Below are 24,416 nucleotides of genomic sequence, written 5' to 3'. Positions count from 1 at the left end.
TATCATGAGGAGTCTTGAGTCTAGACAAACCTCTTCCCTATGACTATGACTCCTAGACTCCTATGAGGAGTTTAGAGTCTAGTCTAGAGTTTCGACTTTAGGCTCTAGAGTCTAGACTCCTTGATAGGGAAGAGGTTGTCAGAGCAGGACATACGTATTCACTGAAAGTTGGGGTGTTTTGTTTGTCCGCTCATCACTGTGTTCTTGACCTCCACAATGGTGGCGGTGGAAATAATTATATATGTAAATACTTCAGTCCCAACAAGGCAAATAAGATAAATATGATATGTTGCTGATTTGTTTATGGTGGCAGCCGAGGTTTGGTGTTGGAGTTTGTATTGAGCTCGGTAGAGTTTCTGTATTTGATCGGTGAGTTGATGACAAAACACACTTTCATCTACAACAATTCCCAGATGAAATTTAAATGCATATAGAAGTCTCATGAGATTAAACTTTTGCAATCTCTCTGTTGATATTGATTGTAAAAAGTACATAGCGAGTGGTATATTCTATATTTTTCTATTACAGAGCAGGACAACAAACCAGCCAGTTGGCCCAGGAAACCTGTGAACAAATATATATTCCCCTGGTTTGTGTTTGTTTGCTTTCTTCAATATAAAAGTCTTCAAGATAGGAGCTGCTGTGTGTCTGGTTTGCCAATCTCCAGTCTCCAAAGCACACCTCCCCCCCCCCCCCCCCATGACACCAGTGCATTATGGTAAAAAAAAAACATAGCATCCCTGTGACGCCATTTTGATATTGTTTCACCGCAATCAGCAGTTTCTCGGCTCGTCCAATGAACGACGGCTCCTCCAGAGGGGCTGCCGTCTGGCTCCAGACAATGATCGGTGCGGCGAGCTGGGGCCGCCTCACAGAACAAAACACCAGGCTCAGCTCAGCTCAGCTCAGCTCAGCTCAGCTCTCTTCCAGTGCCAGGCCCTTTAAAGGCTCCTGCGGGCCCCTGCGGAGCCCAAGATGGCCGGGCCCGGCGGGAGAGCGCCGCCCCCGGGCTCCGAGCGGCTCCCTCTCTCCGATAGGGCCCGACGGGCTGCGATAAGCCTGTCGCGCCGCAGGGTCACCTGAGTGATGGAGATGTTCCTCGTTCAACCATCTGCTGAGTCACTGCCGAGCCTCGGTGCTCTGTGTTGGAATGCAGCCCGCCCCCGACCGACCAGCCGCTCTGCGTGGGGAGGGTTGGATCTCGACGGTGCTCCGGTGCCAAGGGGGGGGGGGGGCGTTCGAGTGTTGGTGTGTCACAGTGCTACCGTGGATACTTGCCGTTGTGGGTGCTGCTACGGCTTTGTGTGAACGTCTGTAGTTTACAGAGCACTATTGGGGTGTGTGTGTGTGTGTGTGTGTGTGTGTGTGTGTGTGTGTGTGTGTGCGTGTGCGTGTGTATGTGGGGTTGTGGATTTGTGTGTGTGTGTGCGTCTGTGGGTCTGTGTGTCTTTCTGTCTGTCTGTGTGCGTGCGTGTGTGGGTGCGCGTGTGGATGTCATGTCTGTGTGTAAACTTGACCTTCCCCATACACTGTGTATTAAACGTGTATCCCTAATAATAGTGCTTGTTCCGTCGATCAGCTCTACCCTCCGCTACGTCACAACGCCAGACCCCTTGGTACAGCCCGCTTAGGGCACACCCACCACATGAGATGGTACGGCCCGCTCTGGGCAAACCCACCACATGACTTGGTACGGCCCGCTCAGAGCTCGCGCAGCAACACGGTCTGTTTGTTGTGTTTGTTGCCAAAGTGGAAGTGCTAACCTCCAGAGGAGAGGAGCATTAAAAACTCATTAATTAGGTGGTGCGTCGCACCCTCAGTCATGGTGAAATCAAGAGTTACGGCGGCGTGCTAAGCTGTTATGGAGATGGAGTCTGTAGGCCTGATAAAATCGTTATAAGTCTGATGGATAATGAAATGTGAAGGATGATGTGGTGCCAGGCAAAGAAGGTTGGAGACACAGGACGTGGGTTGAAGGCTTTTGGTGCGTGTGCGTGCGTGTGCGTGCTAGTGTGTGTGTGTGTGTGTGGGGGGGGGGGGGGGGTGCGCGTGTGTGCGTGTGCTTGTCCTGTCGTTAATGTTAATTTTTTCGATGTGAGCCAGTGCGTTTGTGTTCATGTCTTTGTGCACATCTATATGCATGTCTGTGACTGTGTGCCCGTCGATGTGCACATTTGTGTGTATGTCTGTGTGCACATCCATGCGCACGCCTGGCTGTGTACTTCCGCGGGGGCGCGCTTGTTTTTGGCAGCGGCGTCGCTCGGCCGACCCTCCTCCACGGTGTCCTCAGAGGGCGCGACTCAGTCCTGCGGGACTCGTCTCATTAGCTCGGTAATTAACGATAAACGAGGTTATAATTGCGCTGAAGATTTATGCTAATGACGGAAGCGACTCGAGATGGGGTTCGCCGCCGTCGCCTCGTCCAATGGGAAGGGACGCGGGCTGCGGCAATGGCGATGCGAGCGGGAGATAGCGCCGAGCCGCTGATCGCGTGGCTGCTGTTGTGTTGCCGTTGTGTTGTTGTGTCGTTGTGTCCCGCCGCTCTCATCAGCATCCGATGGCTCATCTCCGCATTATCGTCTTACTGGTGGCTGGCTCCTTCCCAAGGAGAAAGGACCATTCCGGCCCCTCCGGACACGCCGTGACACGCGGACGCTCTGCATCAAAACAAACTCGGCTTCAAAAGGGGAAGGCTCGCTCTTTCTCAATGGGGCGAGTTTTGTGTTGGCCTCTGATGAATTGCTTTGATCTTTTGGTTTTACTATTAAGAAAGTTTATTTTATGGAGATGTCTGATCAACTGTTGAGCTTGTCCAATCAACATCGCTTAAAAACAGATTTAGCCACTGGCATGCCCCTCTGCATGCAATACATCTAAAAGCTGGAGGCTAACTTGCTTTTTGCTTCCTACACGCCAAAGTTGTGTGTTTGTGTCTTGGTAAGCTGGGGAAAGTGGTTCAAAGGCGTTTATTGGTTTTACGATGTACATCTTTTAAAGTCCTAAAGGCAGTCAATAATCCCCTCAGGGAACAGCTTCAAAATGATTAAAAATTCACTGTAAATCATCTCAAAAGATCCGGTCACATTTGCATATCTCAGTGATAAAATGCGGATTGTAGTTACTTTCATTTAATTTCTATTGACATTTAAAAACCAACGTACCATACAAATACAGTATATGTACTGTTGGCACTCTTATGCCAAGTAAAGTCTATTCAAGAAGGTCCAATGTGCACAATAACAATTCAATTAAAGAGGAGAACAGGCCCGAGGCTATGGGATGACCATTGGTCCATTAGGAAGATAGGCAGGTGAACAGAGGACTGTCTGTCCAGGTATCTAGTTAATACTGGAGCAGCGCTACTAGGGAATCAAATATCTGCCTGCTCACTGCTGTTGCATCAGTTGCTATGGCTCCAGTCGCAATCATGAATATAAAATGACCTCAGCAGTTCTATTTTTTTCCATCAGCGATATCTCTGTAAATGTTTGTTTGTTTGTGTGTGTGTGTCTTTGTTAGTGTGTGTTTGTGTGTGTGTGTATGTGTGTGACTTTGTTAGTGATTTATTTGTGTGTATGTGTCTTTGTTACTGTTTTTTTGTGTTTGTGTGTGTGTGTGTGTGCATGCGTACATAGGTGCGTGCGTACATGCGTGTGTGTTTATCTTTGTGTGCGTGTGCACATGCGCGTGTGTGTGTGTATAAGACCAGCGGCAACAGCAAGGGGCAGAGAGAAAGAAAGAAAGTTAGAGTTGCTCAATACATCCTCCACAATATTTGGTTCTGAAGACATTGGCTCTGAAAACATCTGGGCTAATGACGGTTTGGAGATATAGAGGGCAAACATCCAACTGTGCGTCTTATTCCAACACGAGCGACACGGGCATTATCTTGATGACTGGAATAAAATTACACAGTGATTTGCAAGTCAAAAATATCCTCGATAAAGTCTTCACATTGCCCAATCACTTTCAAACAGGGCTTTTAGAATGTGAATGTACTTTACGGTGACAACATGAACCATAGATATGGACTGTTGTGTGCATTGGATCCATAACAACAAGCCCTCTGTTATCAGTCGACGTGGCCGTGTCCGGGGGTCTGTTGTGTGCTGTGTTTTAACGACAGTGGGAGAGTCTTTATGCGAAGGGCTGTCCTGCAACAAGACACAATAGCATCAGGATCTGTGCCAAGCTGTTCCCATTCGTCTCTTGTTCATCTCTGTTTCGTCTTGCATGCTATCTGTGATCGTGAGACACGCACGCACACACCGACGTGCACAACTTATCCCATACTTACCCCAGCCCCCACCACCACCACCACCACCACCACCTTGCATCCACCCAAACGTCCCTCCTCTCCATACCTCTCAAGACCCCCCCAAACATCGCCGCCGTGTGTGTTTTGAATTTGCACCAGGCTAAGCAGAATAGCAGTAAGAGCCGATGATAGTTTTCATTTATCTTCCTCTTCCTGGGAGGGAGAGAAAAACATAAGTCCTGTCCCCAGGCTGGGGAGGGCGTTAGAGGGGCTGCATCTCTCAGTGGTCCGACCCGGTCCTGAATCACATCGACCCCCTCTGACCCCCAGAGGGAGGACCACATGGTACCAGCCCGAACACCAACCGTCCAGACCAGGGCGGGGTTCTGCGGCCAGCACGCACGCACACACGCACGTACGCACGCAAGCACGCACACACACACACCTCCACCCCGTTCCGGACGAGTGGTTCTGTGAGGGACGAGTGGGCCTTGTCCCGCTGTCCTCCCCAACACACAGGTCAGACGTGACGCCGGCCACACCAATTCCCGCATGAGCACACCGATAAGTAGGAAATGGAGATTATAACCTCTCTCTCACCCGCAGACACACACACACACACAAACACACACACACACACACACACACACACATACATAGGAACGCTCCCCATGCCATCTCTGCACGTATCTCTATCGCTGTGTGTGTGGCCACTTCACGTTGCTCCCTCTCATTCCCCGGTAGCCAACTGCTCTGTATCTGCAGCGGCCGGCTGTGATACGGACGAGGCTTATAGCTTTTATTCTCTTGGCTGAGTGTCCCAGTGAAAGCCAGGGCTCTCTCTGGGCTCTTTTCAATAAGTCAGTCTGAGGCTCATCCCCTGAACACACAAACACACACACACACACACACACACACACACCTTCACCTATAATCTGTGCAGGAATCCCGATAATGTGCAGGAGTGGCTCGATCCTCTTTGTCCCGTCGGATAACACGGCCATGCATCACTCAACCGGACACTGTGTCGTTTGTCTGTCGCTCCCGTGTTTACTAGTGTTCCCGCTATGGTACACTACTGGAGTTAATTTACGTTTCACTTCTGTAGACAATGAAAACACTGCTTCCCGATAGTTTTTATATCTCGTGATTTCCACAATAGGGTCGACTGCTTTTCTGCATCAAAGCATTATTCCTTTGGATAATTTTACAACCGAAACTCATTCATTTTCATATTATTCTCATTTATTCCTGTCATTTTTTCCTCCTATTTTTCTTTAGAGTGCTGTATCTTCTAAACAACGTTTTCTTGCCACTTGTAGTCGCATGGAAATCTGAATTGTTTGTCTGTGTGTCAAGAGTAAGACCCAACAAGTAGGGGATGACAGAGTAAATCCGATCCACAATACAGACAGGAGAGAGAGGGAGGCAGAGAGAGGGGGAGAGAGAGGGATACTGCAGGGCATCCACACACACTCACTCAACACGAGAGCACCTCAATGTGAACAGTTGACACCTTGAGCCGACAGATCAGTCGATTGCTCAGAGTTTGATTATATACCCTGAGAGCTGGTGGGTGTGGAGCAAGAGTTTTTCTGTGACCTGTGTGACAATGCCTTGAGATGTCTCAATGCAAGGTGACTCGTTTGGTCCAAGTGTATCATAGGTCACTGTTGTGTGGCATGGAACACTGGCACTATTATTTTTGCAGTGGACTGCAGAACGGAGAGATATGATATTTATTCTTGGCATTGGCATTCTGTCCTGGTACTTATATCTTTGGTTCTTTGTATTTGGTTGTTTGTCTTGGTAATCTGATGCTTTTTGGGTCCTTTGTATATGGTAGTCTGTCTTGTTGTTTGGAAGTTATTCTTGGTAATTGGTATTTGGTTCTTTCTCTTGGTTCTTGATATTAGGGAAGTTATTCCTTGTAAGTGATATTTGGAAGTTATTCCTCGTACGTGATATTTGAAAGTTATTCCTACATGATATCTAGTTATTGAACGGCGAACAAGAGCCTCATTTTGAATCCAGATATTTGCCCTTCAAGATCCCGGAGAAAACTTTTATTAAAAAGTGGTTAATTCCATATTCATGAAATTCAGCTTGTCTCCAGATGACACTCTGGGGGAGGTGCATTATCGCTGATCACCGCAGCCCCAAACACGCACAAAACACACACACACACACACACTAGCTGTCAGCCAGACGCACACAGACGGACACAATCACTCCAGTCGCAGGTGCCGTGAAGCGCACGTGTGCACCCGCATGCGTGCGCTAACGAATCTCTGTGTGACACAAAACCGCGGCGGCGGTGCCACACTTTTGAGGACAATATCTAAAAGCTCACCCTCATCACCGGCTGGTGGGCGTAATCCCCCCAAAAGTGACACTAATTTGTGTACATTTAGCATAGCGCACGAAAAGCTTCGCCCTGAGACTTTTCTTCCCGGGAAGTGGCCGTGCGCCACCGCTCATCACTGAGAGCGTTCCAGCACCCCCACAGCGTTGTCAGAAAACTGGAGGGAAACAGTTGCCACGAGCTTAGTCATGGTGATCACACTCGGGACAACTTGGGCTCGGACGTCTTAAAAGCTCATGGGAGAAAGGGAGGGAGAGAGAGGGAGGGAGGGAGAGAGGGAGGGTGAGAGAGGGAGGGAGAGAGAGGGATAGAGAGAGAGGGAAGAGGAAGAAAGAGAGCCGGAGAGGGGTGAGAGAGAACAGGAGAGAGAGATCACACTTGGGACAACTTTGGTTCAGACGTCCTAAAAGCTCAAGGCCGCGAGAGGAACAGAGAGAGGGAGGGAGAGAGTGAATGGGGGAGAGAGATGGGAAGAGAGGGGAAGAGAGAGAGAGAGGGAGAGGGAGAGAAAGAGAGATCACACTCGAGACAACTTCGGTTCAGACGTCCTAAGCTCACGGCAGCAAGGGGAACAGAGAGAGGGAGAAGGAGGGAGAGGAAGAGAGAGATGGAGAGAGGGAGAGAGAGGGAGATATAGAGAGAGGGAGGAAGAGAAAGAGAGAGAGTAAGGGAAAGAGAGAATGAATGAGAGGGAGAGAGGCAGAGAGAGAGAGAGAGAGAGAAGGAATGAGAGAGAGGGAGTCACGGATCAAGATAGTCGATCCGTGTGTGCTGCAACTTGATTGAGATGCACACCTTCTCCTCCCTGTTCTCGCTGAACTACCTCCAAAAGAAGCAAAACACACCCTCATCCAAACAAACACTCATCTCTGTTCCGCTTTCCAACTCTGAGCTCTCTTTTGACGCAGCTCTTGCCCTCATCTCCTTACCTTGCCCACTCTCTCTCTGTGACGTGCTTTCCTTCGGCAGCTCTCTGCAAGCGGTCAGAAGAATGCCATAGCAGACTCTAACGTACGTCGGTATTAACCACTTCATCCTTCTTCATCACTAACCGATTCAAATACGCCTATGAATAGGAATGGGAAATTACATTACGAACGAAAGTCATTATGCTTCGTACCTTTTGTTCGGAATAATACAATCTAATGGCACTTTTAATTTAGAGGGCTGCTGTCTTGTTACCAAAGACTATGTAATTACACTTATTTCATATATGCTATCGCGGGATGGTTATGGCTGAATGGTGTGCGTGCGTGTGAGAGCATGCCCGTGCATCTCCATGAATGTGTATGCGAGCCGCTCGCATTTCCTCTAGTCATCAAAACAGTTTTCTCATTTTCCAGTCCACTTCTGTCAGTAATGCAGGGGCTGGACCAATCGTCTCTAGAGTCTCGCATAATTAATGTCGCCTTGCACTCAAACACACCCTCCTACATGTGTGTGTGTGTGTGTGTGTGTGTGTGTGTGTGTGTGTGTGTGTGTGTGTGTGTGTGTGTGTGTGTGTGTGTGTGTGTGTCTGCTAGTGTGTGTGTGTGGGTGTGGCTGCTAGTGTGTGTCTGTGCATGCCTGGCACTCAAACACACACTCCCACAAGCATGTGCGTGTGTTTGTGTGTGTCTGCACGAGTGCCTGCTTGTGTGTCTGTGTGTGTGACTACATGTGTGTTTGCGTGTGTATCTGTATGCGTCTACTAATGTGTCTTTCTGTGTGTCTTTGTGTGTGTCTGCGTGTGCATTGCACTCAAAAACACCTCCCCCCACGTGCATGTACGTGTGCGTGTGTATGTAAGGTCTGTTTCTGCATGTGCACCTGCGTGTGCACGCGTGCGGGCGGGGTGTGTGTGTGCGTGTGCGTGCTGGCGAGCGGGGGGGGGTGTGTGTCTTCGTGTGTATGCGTGTGCCTGTGGGCGGGCGGGCGGGGGTGTGTGTGTCTGCGTGTGTATGCGTGTGCCTGTGGGCGGGCGTGCGGGGGGTGTGTGTGTCACAGCTCTCCCCCCCCCTGGGGCTCTAATCACAGTGTAGCGGCAGGAGACCGTTCTCTATCAGCGATTAGATTAGAAATATATTTCCCCTCAATGGGCCCCTGAAGTCAGTCTCTATCAGTTTAGCCTGTCTCCCGGGCCCCTGCAGACCGAGGGGCCGGGGGCCCGGGGCCTCATCCACGGGCCCTGAAGCGATGAATCAAAGCGTTTCGTTTCCCTGACGCTGCAGACGCTGCGGCCCTAGCCAGCCACTGGTTCAGAGAGCGTCGGTTCACAACGTCACATGTCATGCATTTAACTATGTGTGCATGTGTTTGTGTGTGTGTGTGTTTGTGTGTGTGTATGTGTGCACTTGTGCATGTGTGTGTGTGTGTGTGTGTGTGTGTGTGTGTGTGTGCGTATGTCTTTACGCTTGTGCGTGTGTGTGTGTGTGTGTGTGTGTGTGTGTGTGTTTTTGTGTGTGTGTGTGTGTGTGTGTGTTTGAGCTTGTGCCTGTGTGTCTGTGTGTTTGTGTGTGTGTGTGTGTGTGTGTGTGTGTGTGTGTGTGTGTGTGTGTGTGCGTGTGCACAAGTGCGTGCTTGTGCAAATGTGTGTGTGCGTGTATGTCTGAGTGCTTGTGCACATGTGTGCGCTTGAGTGTGTATTTGTGTGTGACGAGAGAGTGAGATATATGGATTTGTCTTTTCACATTTCCCCCTGCTGCCTCTGGTTTCCAGGCCAGGTGCCAGGCATGCAGACGCGATGAGCGTGTTGGATTAGATTAGCTTTCTGGCCAGGCCACCTCATCTGACAGCTCATTTGAAGGCATGAAGTTGTCACCGAGCGGGCTCTATATGGTGGGCGCAGCCTATATTCCGCCCCCCTTCACACACAATAGAAAGTGCAAAAGTGCAAGAGCCTCCTTAGTCACCATCTGAACAGTAGGCCAACAACATGGCTGCACCCTGAGGTTAATAACACCCAATATCCCTGATCCACCCCGACCACTGAGGTTCCTCTGGATTACTGCGCTGATGACAACCTATCAGCGCTACAAGTATTATTTATTTTTCTTTTTTCTTTTAAAGTGAAGGTTCTCCTTCCCCCTGTTTCCTGAACAGGAAACAATCTTGCAGCTGTCAACAGACCAACGTGAGCTGCTATTGATCGGACGCGTGCAACGGTCTCCCATGTTTCCCCTCGCTGCCACATGTTTCCCAGAGTGTCGGACATCCGGTAAACACAGAAAAACCCTGCTCGGTATTCCCAGACACACGCTGTTGCCCGTTTCCCCGACCTGCCTACCATGAAGCTGGATATAAGCAGCGGAGTCGCTCCTCTCCCGCCTCCCACTCTCTATCTCCCACCTCTGGCCTCGATCCAGACTAATTACCCAAGGGCATTGCTCTCTCTCTCTCTCAGGGCTCGGCTCCCCATTCTCCCCCCTACTGTACAGCCGGCTACTGGCCAATAATAGAGATCAGAGATTAGGCAGTAGAGAGCGTGGGCACGGGTTAATCTGTTGACCCCGGGCCATTCTGCAGTGTAAACGCACCATCGTCCCCCCCCCGCCTCCCTTCTCCCCTTCCTCACCCCTATCTCACTGCAATGGACTCCTCGGCGGTCAGGTACAGACTGCGTGAGGTCGACTGCGGCTCAGAGCTGTGATTGTGGCGTGGACAGTGCACATATATATCATATCTATACTGTATATGAAATAAAGAATTGATGGCCGAAACTGGGGAGCATCAATCCATCTCTGGACATAGAGCTGAATATACAATTCATTTCAACCAATGCATATATACTGGTTTATATATATATATATATATATATATGTGGACATATTTATATTTAATATTTTCCGCTGAGCATGCACATAGCCTGGTCCCGCTGCCTCGTAAAAGGACTTCCATCCGTTCCATATGGCGGCGTGCGGGCCAGACGCCATGCTGACAGCTGTTAAGAGCCGCGGGAACGACTGAGGGGTAATTGAATGAGGCGTCGGGAGTCTTCCCTGTTTAAGTGGCCCTCTCATCCAGCCCTGCGTCCACTCTGTTGTTTGCCTCCCGCTGAAAGGTGTTTGCGGCGATAGCATCATGGGAGCGCTGAATTATCTCACCGCGCCGACGCCGCACGAGAGAAGGGCTGCGTCTGACCGCAGGGCATGCTCTCACCACGGTGGGGGTGTCTGTGTGTGTGTGTGTGTGTGTGTGGGTGTGGTGTGGTGTGTGTGTGTGTGTGTGTGTGTGTGTGAGTGTATGTCTGTGTGCGTCCTTGCGTGTGTGGGTGCGTCTGCGCCTGCGTGTGCGTATGTGTGCGTGCGTGCCTTTGTGTGTGTGAGTGTATGCGTGTGTGTGTGTGTGTGTGTGTGTGTGTCGTGCATACGTGTGTGCATGTCCGGGCGTGTGTCTTTGTGTGCGTGCCTGTGTGCGTGTGTGTTTGCAGTGGAAATTAGTTGTCATGTTTGATTTGGAACAACAGAGACGGGCGTTGATGACATTGAAGCAAGGGAAAGGGAGAGAGAGCGAGAGACGGAGAGCTGCTTAATATTTCCCTGAATTTGACAAGTGAGAGAATGGCAGGAGAAAAGCTTGGCTGATTAAATAACAAGACAGAGTATTAACATTAGTGAGTATCAACATGGCTGCGTTCCCTGTGGTTTGTGTCGTTACTTACCGCCCCTCTGAATGTATCGCAGGATTATTAGCAGCAGCCTGCAAATCTCATTGTAGGCCAGGACAGCACTAATGGGCTTGTTTTACCCCGATTGTTCTCTAACTCTTTTATACAACACACTTGTGAAGAGCAACTCGAAGAATGAAAACTAACTTTGTGTTGTTAATTGGAGATTAAAAGGCATATTCAATAGTTTACCCGGTGATGTTTCAGTCCTCTCAAACTCTATACTTTAAAAACTCATCTTTGCTAATTGGATTTTTCTTAAGGTTGTGTAGACGGGCTCACAGTGTGGGAAAGTACACTACTGACCAAGGGAAGGCTGCTGTGAAGGGTGGCTGGAGAGTTAGTGTACACCCTGTCACTCCGTCATACCCTGACACACACACGCATTACGTAGTGTGTCTCCAGGCCTCCGGTATGGTGTAACCCACCACCCCGTTCCATTATTCATGTGGCCAGCAAACTTATATCTCCAGTGTTCTTTGTTGCTTTTTGTCTTGACACTCTTGTCTGTCTATATCTGTCCGTCCGTCTGTCTGTATCGGGGAGAATCTCTCTCTCTCTCTCTCTCTCTCTCTCTCTCTCTCGCTCTCGCTCTCGCTCTTGCTCTCGCCTTCTCTCTCGCTCTTGCTCTCGCTCTTGCTCTCGGTCTCTCTCTCTCTCTCTTCCTCTCTCTCTATCTGTCTCTGTCTCTCTGTCTCTTTCTCTCTCTATGTAACTAACAATTAACTAAGGTGAGTAACCATTAATCAATGTAGGTGAATGCAGTCATGAGCATTATTATATGGCATTGTATATCCCATAATAAGGTTAGGGTGAACCCTCACCCTAAACCTATTATGGTATTTCTGGTCAAAAACACTGCATCAAAAAGTGATCTTTCTCTCTGTCTCCCTCCCCCCACCTGCTCCACCCAGGTAACACCAACAGCATGTTCGCCCTGGACTACATCAGTGGCTCGCTGACTGTCAACGGCCAGCTGGACCGAGAGAACCCGCTCTACTCAGCGGGATTCACCATCACCGTCAGGGTGAGCTACCGCTGGGGTGGGGTGGAGGTGGAGGAGGAGGAGGAGATGGTGGTGGTGGTGGTGGTGAAGGAGGTGGTGCTGGAGGAGGAGACGGGGATTTGATGGTAGTAGTAGTGGTGGTGGTGGTTGTGGTGGAAGAGGTGGTGGTGGTGGTGGTAGTGGTTGTGGTGGAGGAGGTGGTGGTGGTGGTGGTAGAGGAGGAGATGGGGGTGGTGTTGGTGGAGGTGTTGATGGTGTTGGGGGTGCAGGAGAGTTGGGGAGGGGGGTCACAGCCTGGAGGAACGATTGAAGTCAGCTCCTCCTCCGGATCACAGAGGAGCTTTCATGTGATACTGACCTGGAATCACTGCTTCATCCAAAAGATTCTCCCAGCTTACTGTGTGCGGTGCGGCGATGCCTCGGCCAAACCACACTTCAAACGTTAACGTGCAAAACCACCAATATTTGAACCCTTCAGTAAGTGAGCGATGCAGTGGCACGATGCACGTCTCCGTAGCGCTGAAGAACGAAACCTTCTCCCGTAACGCTCTTCCCAGAGCCTCATGCTCAGGGAACAGGGCCAGCCAGGAGACTTAGCCTGGTGAGGACACGGATCAACCCCTCGGCTTTAGAGTCTCAGGTTTCTTCAGGGTTCCTTTCCTTGAGTTCCCTGCCTCACGCCGCAGCCCGGTCCGAGTCCCGCTCATCCCTCTATCCTTCACTGATCCCAGGTCGTTCTCCCCGGCCCACTTACCAGGGACGACCCCGCCTCTCACCCCCATGGCTGCCCCCCCACCCCCCCACCCCCCCCCCCCCCGTGTCTCTACGTGTCTCTCTAGCCCCAAGGTTCCCTATAGGAGGAAGGAAGTGCATGTGGAATAGCCTTCTTTTTCCGGACCCTCCGAGCTATTTCGCGATCAAAGTGATCAGTTCTGCCGGGTTCCAGGGAAACCTGTTAAGCACCAAACGTTCCCAGAGGGGAAGTGGCTCCTGGCCGTTGAATGATTCTTTAAATTCACGGTGACGAGCTAATGGTTCAGTCAGCCGCTGTCCAGCAACGGCCATGAGTGGAACCAGGGGTTTTTTTTACGTCTAAATGAAATGAAAAAGAGATTCCATCGGCTTTCAGATGAAAATACACTTCTGTTTCTCAGATTGAAATCAATGACTTCAAAGACTAAAAAGTAAAATTAGCCGAGTGCTGATAACAAAAAAATAAACGAAAGCCCCCCCACAAATGTATTTATAAGATATGGATTTTCTTTTTTTGTACCCTAAGTTTCCCTCACCTTTTCTACTTGTGCTTTCTGATGCTGTTGTGCGGCTATCGATTCAGAGAGCACTGGTAATACAACTAATTTCTCAACTTCAGGCAGCTTATATACCGCCGGGCGTCTGGAGGTCTGGGGTCAAACGATTCAGTGGCGGAGGGGGCAACAAAGGCTAAACTAGCCTTGATTAACCCCACCCGGACCCCACCCTGTTCTGCTGCCCACGCCTAATTCTATTGCCTCTTACATCCCCGGATCCACAATGGAGCATAGAGCCGTCCGTCTCGAGAGTGGCTCAGAGGGAGAATTGCCTTGCTGGAGCTCGGCAGCCCGGCTTCTGTGCAGGCAGGCAGAAAGATGTGCAGAGGATTGTAATTGCAACGTGTGAATAGGACACTTTTCTCTTAAATCCCATTTGGTGTGTGTGTACCTCAGTGTATGTGCCTCCGAGTATGTGTGCCTGGGTCTGTGTGTGTGTGTGTGTGTGTGTGTGTGTGTGTGTGTGTGTGTGTGTGTGTGTGTGTGTGTGTGTGTGTGTGTGTGTGTGTCTGTACCTCTGTGTGTATGTGGGTGGGTGGGTGGGTGTGTGTGTGTGTGTGTGTGTGTGTGTGTGTGTGTGTGTGTGTGTGTGTGTGTGTGTGTGTGTGTGTGTGTGTGTGTGTGTGTGTGTGTGTGTGTGTGTGAACCTGGGTTTGTGTGGTGTGTAGCTGTGTTTGTGTACCTGGGTGTGTGTAAATGTGTGTTTCTGTACCTGTAGGTTTGTGTAAGTGTACCTGGGTGTGTGTGTGTGTGTGTGTGTGTGTGTGTGTGTGTGTGTGTGTGTGTGTGCTGGCCTCCACTTGGCCTCTTCCTATGATTGCCGGGCGTCCATCAGAGCCCCTTTGATCCAATAAATGAACAGCTGTAAATACCTGACTGAGATTACACACTACTACCACCGCCACAAAGGGCCCCTCCAGCACCCTGGCCCACACATCATCATCCCTCTCTCTCGTCTGTCACTCACCCTCTGCTTTTATTAGCACTGTCTTTTTCCATTCAACTTGGACTGCCTGTATCTGTTTCTGTATCTGTATCTGTATCGCTCTCTCTCTCTCTCTATCTGTCTGACTCTAATTCTCTTTTCGCTGTCATTTCGAAACTTTCATTAGCAGATATGTTTGTCAAATCCAATATCTTCAGAACCAAAAATTGGGTGTATTTACTGAGCACCCATGTCTATCTGAGTCTCTGTGTTGTTGTCTTTCTCTCTCTCCCTTTATCTATTTGTCTAACTTTGTTTGCCTCCCCCCCTCTCTATCTCCCTCCTCTCTCTCTCTCCCTCTCTCTCTGTCTCTCTCCCTCCACATCTCTGTTTCTCTGTGTGTGGCTCTCTCTCTCTCTCTCTCTCTCTCTCTCTCTCTCTCTCTCTCTCTCTCCCTCTCCCCCAGGGGACAGAGCTGAATGACGACCGCACCCCCTCGGACGCCATGGTGATGACCACCTTCACCATCCTGCTGATCGACCGGAACGACAACGCCCCCACCTTCAACAGCTCAGAGTACCGCGTGCGCATCACCGAGCTGGCCCAGGTGGGCTTCGCCCTGCCCCTCTTCATCCAGGCGGAGGACAAGGACGAGGTGGGACCCCCGCTGTAGACTGCGCACAGCATGTGTGGCTGTGTGGGATGGCGGGACTGGGGGGGGGCGTGTGTGTGTGTAGGGGTGTGTGTGGCTATATGTATGTCTAGGGGTGCGTTTGTGACTGTTCGGGTGGTGGTGTGTGTGTCTATTTAGGGGAAGGGGGTGTTTGTGTCTCTGTGTAGGTGTGTCTGTTTGGGTGGTGGTGTGTGTGTGTGTTTGGGGGGGGTTGGGGGGGGGGGGGTGGGTGAGGGTGATGCTGAATGTGTTTGGGGGCGGGGGATTGACTGTGTGCGGGGAGGTGTGTGTGGGGGAGGAATTGACTTTGTGCGGGGAGGTGTGTGTGTGTTTTCTGACGCTAGAGAACATCTCAAGACCATGCCCAACAGTGTAACATCCATTGTCTTCCACCTTTTATCAAGCATTGTCCAGACGCCTTACCAAGACACACAAACTGCCGCACAAACACACACACACACACATACACCAACCAACACAATCTCCCTCATTTCGCCTCTACTCCATCTGCACTCCACACCCTGGCTTTCCCGTTCGGCCTCCTCCTCCTCCTCCTCCGACGACAATTTAATTTGGGTTGGAAAAGACGTGGAGGGGGAATTAAATTATAGCTAACGAGAAAAATCAATCACCTGGTTTGGAGATAAGCTGAGAGCTAGTCAGAGCTGATGGTTTCTGGCCCCGCCACCATCGGCGTGGCACTTGACAGATAAGTGCGAGTGGCGTGGACGGAGAGAAAGATGGAGGCGGAGGGAAGGCAGGAGGCGACGCACGCACAGGAGAGAGACACACGCAAAGGGAAGAGAGATGATGAGTGTGTCTGCGTGTGTCTGTGTTTACACTCCATAACTAATGGGAGGGAGCGCAGAGCCCAGGCTGCCTTGTACGGTACACAGGTGGAGGGAAGGAGGCGCAGGAGTCAGAAGATGTTTTTAAGGTGGAGCTGAGCGATGGGTCTGTGTCTTATTGATGAGGGTGTGAGGGGGGATGGTTGTTGTGGTTGTTTTGGACGTGTGTGTGTGTGTGTGTGTGTGTGTGTGTGTGTGTGTGTGTGTGTGTGTGTGTGTGTGTGTGTGTGTGTGTGTGTGTGTGTGTGTGTGTGTGTGTGTGTGTGTGTGAGTCAGTGATTGAGTGAGAGGCAGAGAGGAACCACCAACAGGTATTATCAGAGACGCCATTGTTTTTGTTTCTTTTATAACAAAATCACAAAAATGTGTTGCATTGAAATGACATCACGTGACTTTGTGGTTTGATGCCATCGCTTGTCACACTCCCTCCCTTGCGGTCGATGACAGTTACAGTCTAGAAGCCTTTGTGCTGAATATGCTATCGGCCATGTTGTTCCCCCTTTAACTAGCTCCTCTCACGTCCAAGCGTTTAAGTACGATGTCCTTTGATAAACGGCACCGTTTCATATCGATGACTTAAGGAGAGGGGGTTGTGGGGGGAGCCATTCAGTCTCACATCGGCAGAGGAAGTGTAAGTAGCAGCTAGCATGATTGCCCCCTCTGTAACTCGCCAACAAGAATAGCACACACACATACACGAGCAGGGAGAGGAGTAGGGCTTTCTGATCGAAACGCACAATGTTCTCTCCAGCTCGGGACTCTGTGGAGAAAATAGTGATGATTTTGTTCTTAAAGGGGTTGTATTAGGCCAACAGCTGTGAGTTTGATGAGCCCCTTAAAGCCTTTTGAAAATCGACCTTTTCCTGTGTTTTAGTGACAGCACAAGTGGGCGTGTCCACCTAGATGCATGACTAACGGCTAACGGCTGATCAAACACACAGGTTTTAATTTAAACCTGACTGCGCCGTTTCAAATCCTAGACGACATCCCACCTTCTGAAGGTCGGATGATGACCTTCTCATGGGGATGAACCAAGGCTCGTTGGTGCTGAGCGGAACTTTACCTGGACGGTTTTGGAACCGGTCCTTTTCATCAGTCTGCCCCCCCCCCCCCCCCCTAAATGCCAAGAATGGCTTGTCATTCTGTTTTCTGTACTCTAGCATGGGAGCCTCACATTTATGTCAGTAAATGTGAAATCCTCCATCCTACTATCTTATTAGCAATCTCCAGAACCTGCTCATCCCTCCTCTGCTCTTTCACTACTCTCCTCCTCTACCTCCTTTCCGCACCATTGTATCACATGAAGTCCTATCCGGGGGTCCCAAAAAAAAAAACAGCACTTCGCCCCAACGTCCATCCATCTCCACAGTCTCCCGGCCGAGTCTTTAGCGCTTCCACAGCCCTCCAGCCGTCCGCTATACATGACATGAGCCTCTGGTCGCCTGACACAGAACCCCCACGGCTGGGCTGCCTGCATGACTGCAGCTGAACATTTGGTGTGGCTGCCCCCACCTTCTGGAGCCCCCTCCCCCTTCCTGTGGAGAGCTGCAATGCCGGGTCTATTAAACCCTGAAAAAAGAGAGCTGGAGAAGAGCTATTACTCCGGCCAGGCCTATGGTCTTAGCGCTGAACTTCCGGCCAATTGTAACTTTTCGTTTCCTTTCTTTCTTTCTTTTTTCTTCCGTTTACTCGGTTTTCTCGTCTGGCTGTTTAGTGCCTCTGGAACACATAAAGGCCCCTCTAAATTCAAGTTATCTTTTTTATTATTGACCCATAAAGGAATACAATTTTTTTTTCACAGCAAAAAACTAATAATGTCCTGTGTATGAAAGGGGTTAAGAGGCAAATATGGAGCTTCCTCTCTGGTGCTACTGGAGCATTTGTAGTCATTTGAATTAATTCTATTATTAACCATTTCCGTCCTGTTATTGTCAATTAATCTGTAAAAATGAGATGCAGATTATGCATAACCAAATGATAATATCAAATGTCAAATAATATCCAATGTCAAAAGGAGTATGCCTCTTACTAGGCCTTTCCTGGTATTTTGACCACCAAAAGTAATCATAATCAGTGATTCCCGTAGATTCCTCGGACAATCTCCCTTTATATCTCCCTTCTTAATGGAACCTCAACTTAATAACTCCTTTTTGTTGTTTTTTTTGGCTTTGCTTTTATTTGTTTTTATGTTCCAACACCAACTTATCTATGTTGGTGTTGGAACGTCTTCAGTGGCATTCACACTTCACTAAACCCCCCTCTCTCTCGGTGTCAGCCTTCACAGGCAGAGCCTCCTCAGACTAGGACTAAGTGCTGGTCGCCCCTCCCTTTCTCTCTCTCTCTGAGCCAAGAAGTGAGTGTGAGAGAGAGAGAGAGAGGGTGAGAGAGAGAGAGAGGGAGAGAGCGAGAGCAAGAGAGAGAGAGAGCGAGAGCAAGAGAGAGAGAGAGAGAGAGAGAGAGAGAGAGAGAGAGAGAGAGAGAGAGAGACCATCTCTGCACAGCCTCGCCCCGCCGACTGAAAAAAAAGGAATCAACCTGCAGCAGCACAGAAGTGTCTCGGCAAAAAACTTTGTGGCAGTCTGCCTCTGACAGCGGGCTTTTATTGGAGGGTTTCTGAAGGCAGAAACAAATAGATGGGCAATTACGTTCACGGGTAGTTGGAGGTGTCATCCCTGCATATTGGACGCGCTTTTTGAATGGGAGTCATCACCCACAATCGTTCTCCCGGCGGCGGTGAAAAACAAAAACAAGGAGGCCATTTCAAACCTCCGCCATAATGCCAATCAAGCCAGCCACTTGTCGCCCTGCGCGGCCCTCAGTGGCGCCCAGAGATTGGACTACTCAGGAGCGGGCTCCCTTCAGCCGGCCGCGTAGCGAGGGCTGGGGAGGACGAGAAGGGACTCCGCGCCGAAAGGAGAAGGGCTACTGCTAGTGCGCCCTGCCTTCGGAGGGCGTGACGTCCTTCTGACCGTGTGCGGTGACCTGGCGTTTTGACCCCCACAGCCGGGTTCCGATGCGAGGGATGGGGTTGACTTGACGATGGCAGGGTAGGGCTGGAACGCGAGGGCGCTAGCCATGCGAAGTGATGCTACATTAGTGATATGCAGAGATGCTCTTTTTTTGTGAGCTGAATTGTACTGCGATTACATTTACGTTTAGGGCATTTAACAGACGCTTTTAACCAAAGCGACCTACAATGGTTCACGCATTCACACACCGACGACGGAGTCAACCCGTGCAAGTCGACAGTTACAGTTAGGGTGAGGTGCCTTGCTCAGGGACACCTCGACACCAGAGGAGGAGCCAGGGATCGAATTAGCAACCATCCGGATACAAGTCAACCTGATCCACCTCCTGAGCTAAGCTGACTCCTGTGGCGAGCATTTACACCACACCGGAACTACATGCACTTGAGCATTAACAATGTTATCACCCCTGCTAAGCGATGTGAAAGAATACCTAGAAACTAAGCAAATCCCACCTTTGTTTGGCTGAACATGCTGTTGTGTTCAGACTCCAGGATCTCCTCCTTCCCTGAAAAAGAAGACTCAAAGCAAACGTTTACTGGACTCCAGTTGTCTCTCTGTCGAGTGCCATTTCCCTGGTTGATCGACGTGTATGGAGAGAAGCATTGACACATCTTAATTAGTTTAGCTAACCTTTGGGCATTGCTGATGGGGTAGTTAAGCGCTTGTGTGTGTGTTTGTGTATGATTGTGTGTATTTGTGTTATTGGCTCCTTTCCTGATAAATTTCTCCCCGGCTGGGAGAGATGGAGATAGAGGATACGACAGCAGGAGCCTCTGGCTCGAGAGAGAGAGAGAGAGAGAGAGAGAGAGAGAGAGAGAGAGAGAGAGAGAGAGAGAGAGAGAGAGAGAGAGAGAGAGAGAGAGAGAGAGAGAGAGAGAGAGAGAGAGAGAGAGAGAGAGAGAGAGAGAGAGAGAGAGAGAGAGAGAGAGAGAGAGAGAGAGAGAAACAGATGTGGAGGGAGGGAGAGAGAGAGAGAGAGAGAGAGAGAAAAAAACAGATGTGGAGGGAGGGAGAGAGACAGAGAGAGAGAGAGAGAGCACCAAGGCAAGTAAACCTTGCGATTGACAGAGATAGGAGCCCTTGCAGAGCTAATGCTGAATACCGCTGTACATTCAACAGGTGGTCGTCAGCCACGTCAACACATGCATGAAAGCCAGTCCCATCCCTCCCATCCATACATCAATGAACTCCCTCACCTGTCTCTCTCACACATTACAGCCAGTCTCACATCGACCCCAGCCGTACGTTAACGCACTAACTCACCTGTCTCTCTCAGTCACGCCCTGGTCTGTGTCTGAGTCCGTGTCTCCGTGCGCTCCTGCAGGGGGTGAACAGCATGTTCCAGGTGGTCCTCACGGGGAACAACTCGGACCACTTCACCATCTCGCCCACGGCGGTGCAGGGACGGGCAGACATCCGCGTGCGCGTGGCCGTGCCTTTGGACTACGAGAAACTCCGCCGCTTCAGCTTCTCCGTGAGTTCAGCTCTGAACGAGAGTGCTGGGGTTATACTTATTATTCTAGTGCCGTGGGGACCCCCCACCCGGGGTCCCCTGGTATGCTTATGGGGCCCAAGGAGACGGCTGATGTGAGCTAGAGCTATTTCCTGATCCATTTTCGCAAACCATTTTATTTATTATTTTATTTTTTCCCTCAATTGGTCCAAGAGAACTTTTATCTTGAAGGTCTCATCAACTGCTGTCAGTGGCTTCCTGTAATTGTTTTCAACAGATTAAACTTTCTCCTCCTTTTAAGTTGCACATCTCTCCGATTTATTGTTTGAGGAAAGCCCTGAACACCTCTAGTCTAAAGAATAAAAACAAAAAAATGCATGCAATGTCATTTGCGTTGTTTTCCCTCGTCCAATCAGGTGAATAGAGAGGCAGGCTCTCTGTTGTCTTGAGGACAACAAGTGTAAACAACATGGAGGAGAAACTAGTGCTAGTGCCCTCAGCTTGTCCATATGCAGATGTTTAGATAAATAATAAATGTTTAAATAGATGTTAAAAAGGCGGGTAGACTAAGAGACAGAAGATCAGACTTTTCTTTGTAGATCTAACAGAAATGTAATGCGTGTAATGAAACCTCCGTTGCTAGTAACGTCCACGACACGTCCCGACATGTGGCGTAATGAAGGAAAGAACCAGTCGATTCACTGGCTGTTTATTGGGCTCAGAACTATTATTTGTCTTCTTCTGAAACACAAACATGGCAGAGCTAATGCCGCTACCTCCCTATCCATCAATCTGGGTCTCTGTCAACGTCCGGACTGGTGTGTGTGGAGACCACAGTCCAACACCAAGGATTGGAACTTCATTATATCTATCTTCTCCAGCGAGTTTTGTTTATTTGTTTGGACACAGGACTATTTGTTTGGACGGCAGAATCACATTTTCTCCGCACCACGTTCCTGTTTGAACTGTGAAATTGAAACTTTGTCAGCTCACTTTAACCCACTTGTTTACAGAATCAGATGGTTGGTCCTTCTCAAGATCACAGAATTAAGGAAAAAAAGTCTGCAAATGTCTATATGGACACTGAAACATAGACATATCACATGCATTAGATTCAACCCTTAATGACAGCTACAGGGCATACATCGCTGAGAAAAAAAAGCGTGCAACTTGCCGAAATAGTCTGCAAGTTGCCGTCATTACACTGTGAAAATGTCAAAATGGACCCCTGAAACATAGACATGTTACATCTAAAACACAATCAATGCGTTTCAATCGGCAGCGACAGCTACTTGACATACAACACGCTTAACATTAGCGTGCCTTAGCCAAAGAAGCGTGCAACATGTCTGACAAAAAGCTGCCTGTTTTGTTTGTCGGTTAACTGTGTAAATGTCACTACAGACACCTGAACAGACATATTATATCTAAAACAGAGTCAATGCCCTTGATCCATTCAGCAGACACAGCTGTGTCTTGCTGTCTTCCACAGTGCTGTCTACCGAAAAAGGGCACAAAAATCAGCAAGAAGCACATTTTGTCCGTCATTTACACTGTGAAAATGTGTCAGTACGGGCACCTGAAATGTAGTCATATCGTAACTAAAACATAACTATCATAGCCTTAACACCAGACGTACCTCCTCTTCCCAGCTCTACGCCAACGAGTCCATGTCGGACCACGTGGGCTTCGCCCGCGTCTTCATCGACCTCATCAACGAGAACGACAACCGCCCCATCTTCAGCCGACCCGTGTACAACGTCAGCCTGCCCGAGAACACGCCCACCGGCACGCCGCTGATCCGCATCCTGGTGAGCACCGCAGGGGGGGCCGGGTCCGTGCGGGCCCATATGAAGGGGCGTATCACACTGGGGATGAAGGGGAAAAGCATCCCTGACACTCCCACTCCCACACGATGGTCATCATGGAACATGCTTTGAAACACGAGACCAGGATCAAGCGGGGCTGCCTGTGATGTGAGCTTAATGAGGGTTTAGGCTATGGGAGGCTCCTGCACCTCATCAGACCACGAAAACAAACTCACCACATTTAAGTATACTTTAATCGTAATTTTTTGTTTCGTTTTGTAAGTACTTAAAAATGTAAGTACTTACATTTGAGTAAGTACTAAATACTTATTCAAATATATTCAGTGTAAATACTAAATATATATACTTAAATACTATATTTAAGCATATATATTTGTAAGTATTTAAGTATATTTAAATATGATTAAATATTTAAGTATTTAGGTATATTTTGCTGACCGGTTTAAATACATGACACACTGAGACGATACACAGATGTTAAAAAACATGTTTGAAACGTTTCCAAGTGCATGACTACAGACCAGCCAGGACCAATCCCTGGTTGGCCTCGTTGCGATCAAACCCCCCCCCCCCCCCTATCAGGCCCTTAATGGGGGTCCAATCAGGACAATGCTTTAAGGGGGTTCTGACCTTGGTCCCGGTGTCCTTCGCCCACCTTGCCGGGGTTCTGCATTGTTCCTCTCCCCCCTCCCCCCCCCCCCACTGTATCTCATAAGTGAGCGTGATTATTCGTTCCCCATTCATTCCCGTGACAGAACATCCCCTGCCCCGCTGGATACAACAGCGAGGGAACACAAGGGAAAATCAATAGCGTTTATAGACTGGGCCGCGCTGATGAAATGGAGATTGGGGCCCAATCTAGCAGCCAAAAGGTCTGGCTGGGGCTGGCCCCCTCAAGCTCCACTGCACCGTGCGGCCTCCCCTAGAATCTTCTATCGCTGGGGGTGGGGGTTTGGGTGTGGTGGGGGGGGGGGGAGAGCGACTGAGGTGGAAGTAAGAGGAGATGTGATGGTTCTCTCTGCCAGAGAATCGAACTGGCGGGAGATGACAGCGTGGGCCGGCTCTGACGGAGAAGAGGATGTTCTTTTGCACTGACATACGGGCCGGTGGCCAACACACACACACACACACACACACACACACCTATACACACACACACACACACACACACACACACACACACACACACACACACACACACACACACACACACACACACACACATGCACACACACCTATACACACACACGCACACCTATACAGACGTGCGCACTCACACACAGTGAATCCACAAATGTTTTCCAAACATATTGTTCTAGCCTTTAAATGTGTAGCTTAGAGCAAGCCGAACTCTGGCTGTGTGATGTAAAAGCACAACACAACAAATATAATAGAATGGAAAATGGATGTAAATGTTTCATGGGCTAGTGAGATTCAAACCCGCTTGGTAACTGAATGTGGCATTTTTGTATATTTGGAATTCAAAACCTTTACCCAAATGAAGCTAATGTTTCCAAATTTGTTAATAATAGTATACTCTGTTAGAAAATGGCACTGTTAGAATAAAGCAGTTGTGTCTAGCAAAAATGTGTTACCGACATGCTGATATAACAACAACACATTGCGACATGAGAGACAATGTTCCATACGTTACATTATCACATGTCAAAGTCTGTAGATTAGGTATATCTTGACAGAAAATATAAAACAAGAGCCGCAAACCATTAGAAAAAGGGTTTGGTGATGAAAACAATGAACAATCGGCCGAGTGCAAAACCACCCCTTAACTGACCCCCCCACTTACTCCCCGGTGTTGGTATGGTCCGTCATTCCTCTTCAGGTGGTTAAGTGGTTCACTCTCTCCCCTTCTCCACCAACATGGAACGGGCTCCGTTCCGGTGAACGCTCCTAATTTGGGACCGTCCGGAGCATTCCGACCAAACATAATTGGTTTGGAACCCAGAAAGTTAGTTCCCAGCCGGAACCCCGAAATAGCAGGTTTTCCTTGACCTAAAGGGAGGCTGGGAAGAGCATGCTACTGTTTAGTCCTGGTATGCATTTTGCAATGCCAACTG

The 24,416-nt window shown here is 49.4% G+C and overlaps 1 protein-coding gene across 1 annotated transcript in view; it reads left to right on the top strand.

Moving 5' to 3' along the window:
* cdh23 (cadherin-related 23) overlaps positions 1-24,416 on the top strand; it is a 160,408-nt gene that overhangs the window by 63,893 nt on the left and 72,099 nt on the right. The window contains 4 exon segments of the mRNA XM_060073834.1: positions 12,183-12,295; positions 14,976-15,164; positions 20,384-20,533; positions 22,165-22,323. Coding sequence (XP_059929817.1) covers positions 12,183-12,295; positions 14,976-15,164; positions 20,384-20,533; positions 22,165-22,323 — 611 coding nt within the window.

The sequence above is a fragment of the Gadus macrocephalus genome, chromosome 15 (genome assembly GCF_031168955.1).
Source record: "Gadus macrocephalus chromosome 15, ASM3116895v1".
In the NCBI taxonomy this organism is placed as follows: Eukaryota; Metazoa; Chordata; class Actinopteri; order Gadiformes; family Gadidae; genus Gadus; species Gadus macrocephalus.
Note: the sequence above shows the minus strand (reverse complement) of the source record. Positions and strands in the feature narration are given on the sequence as shown.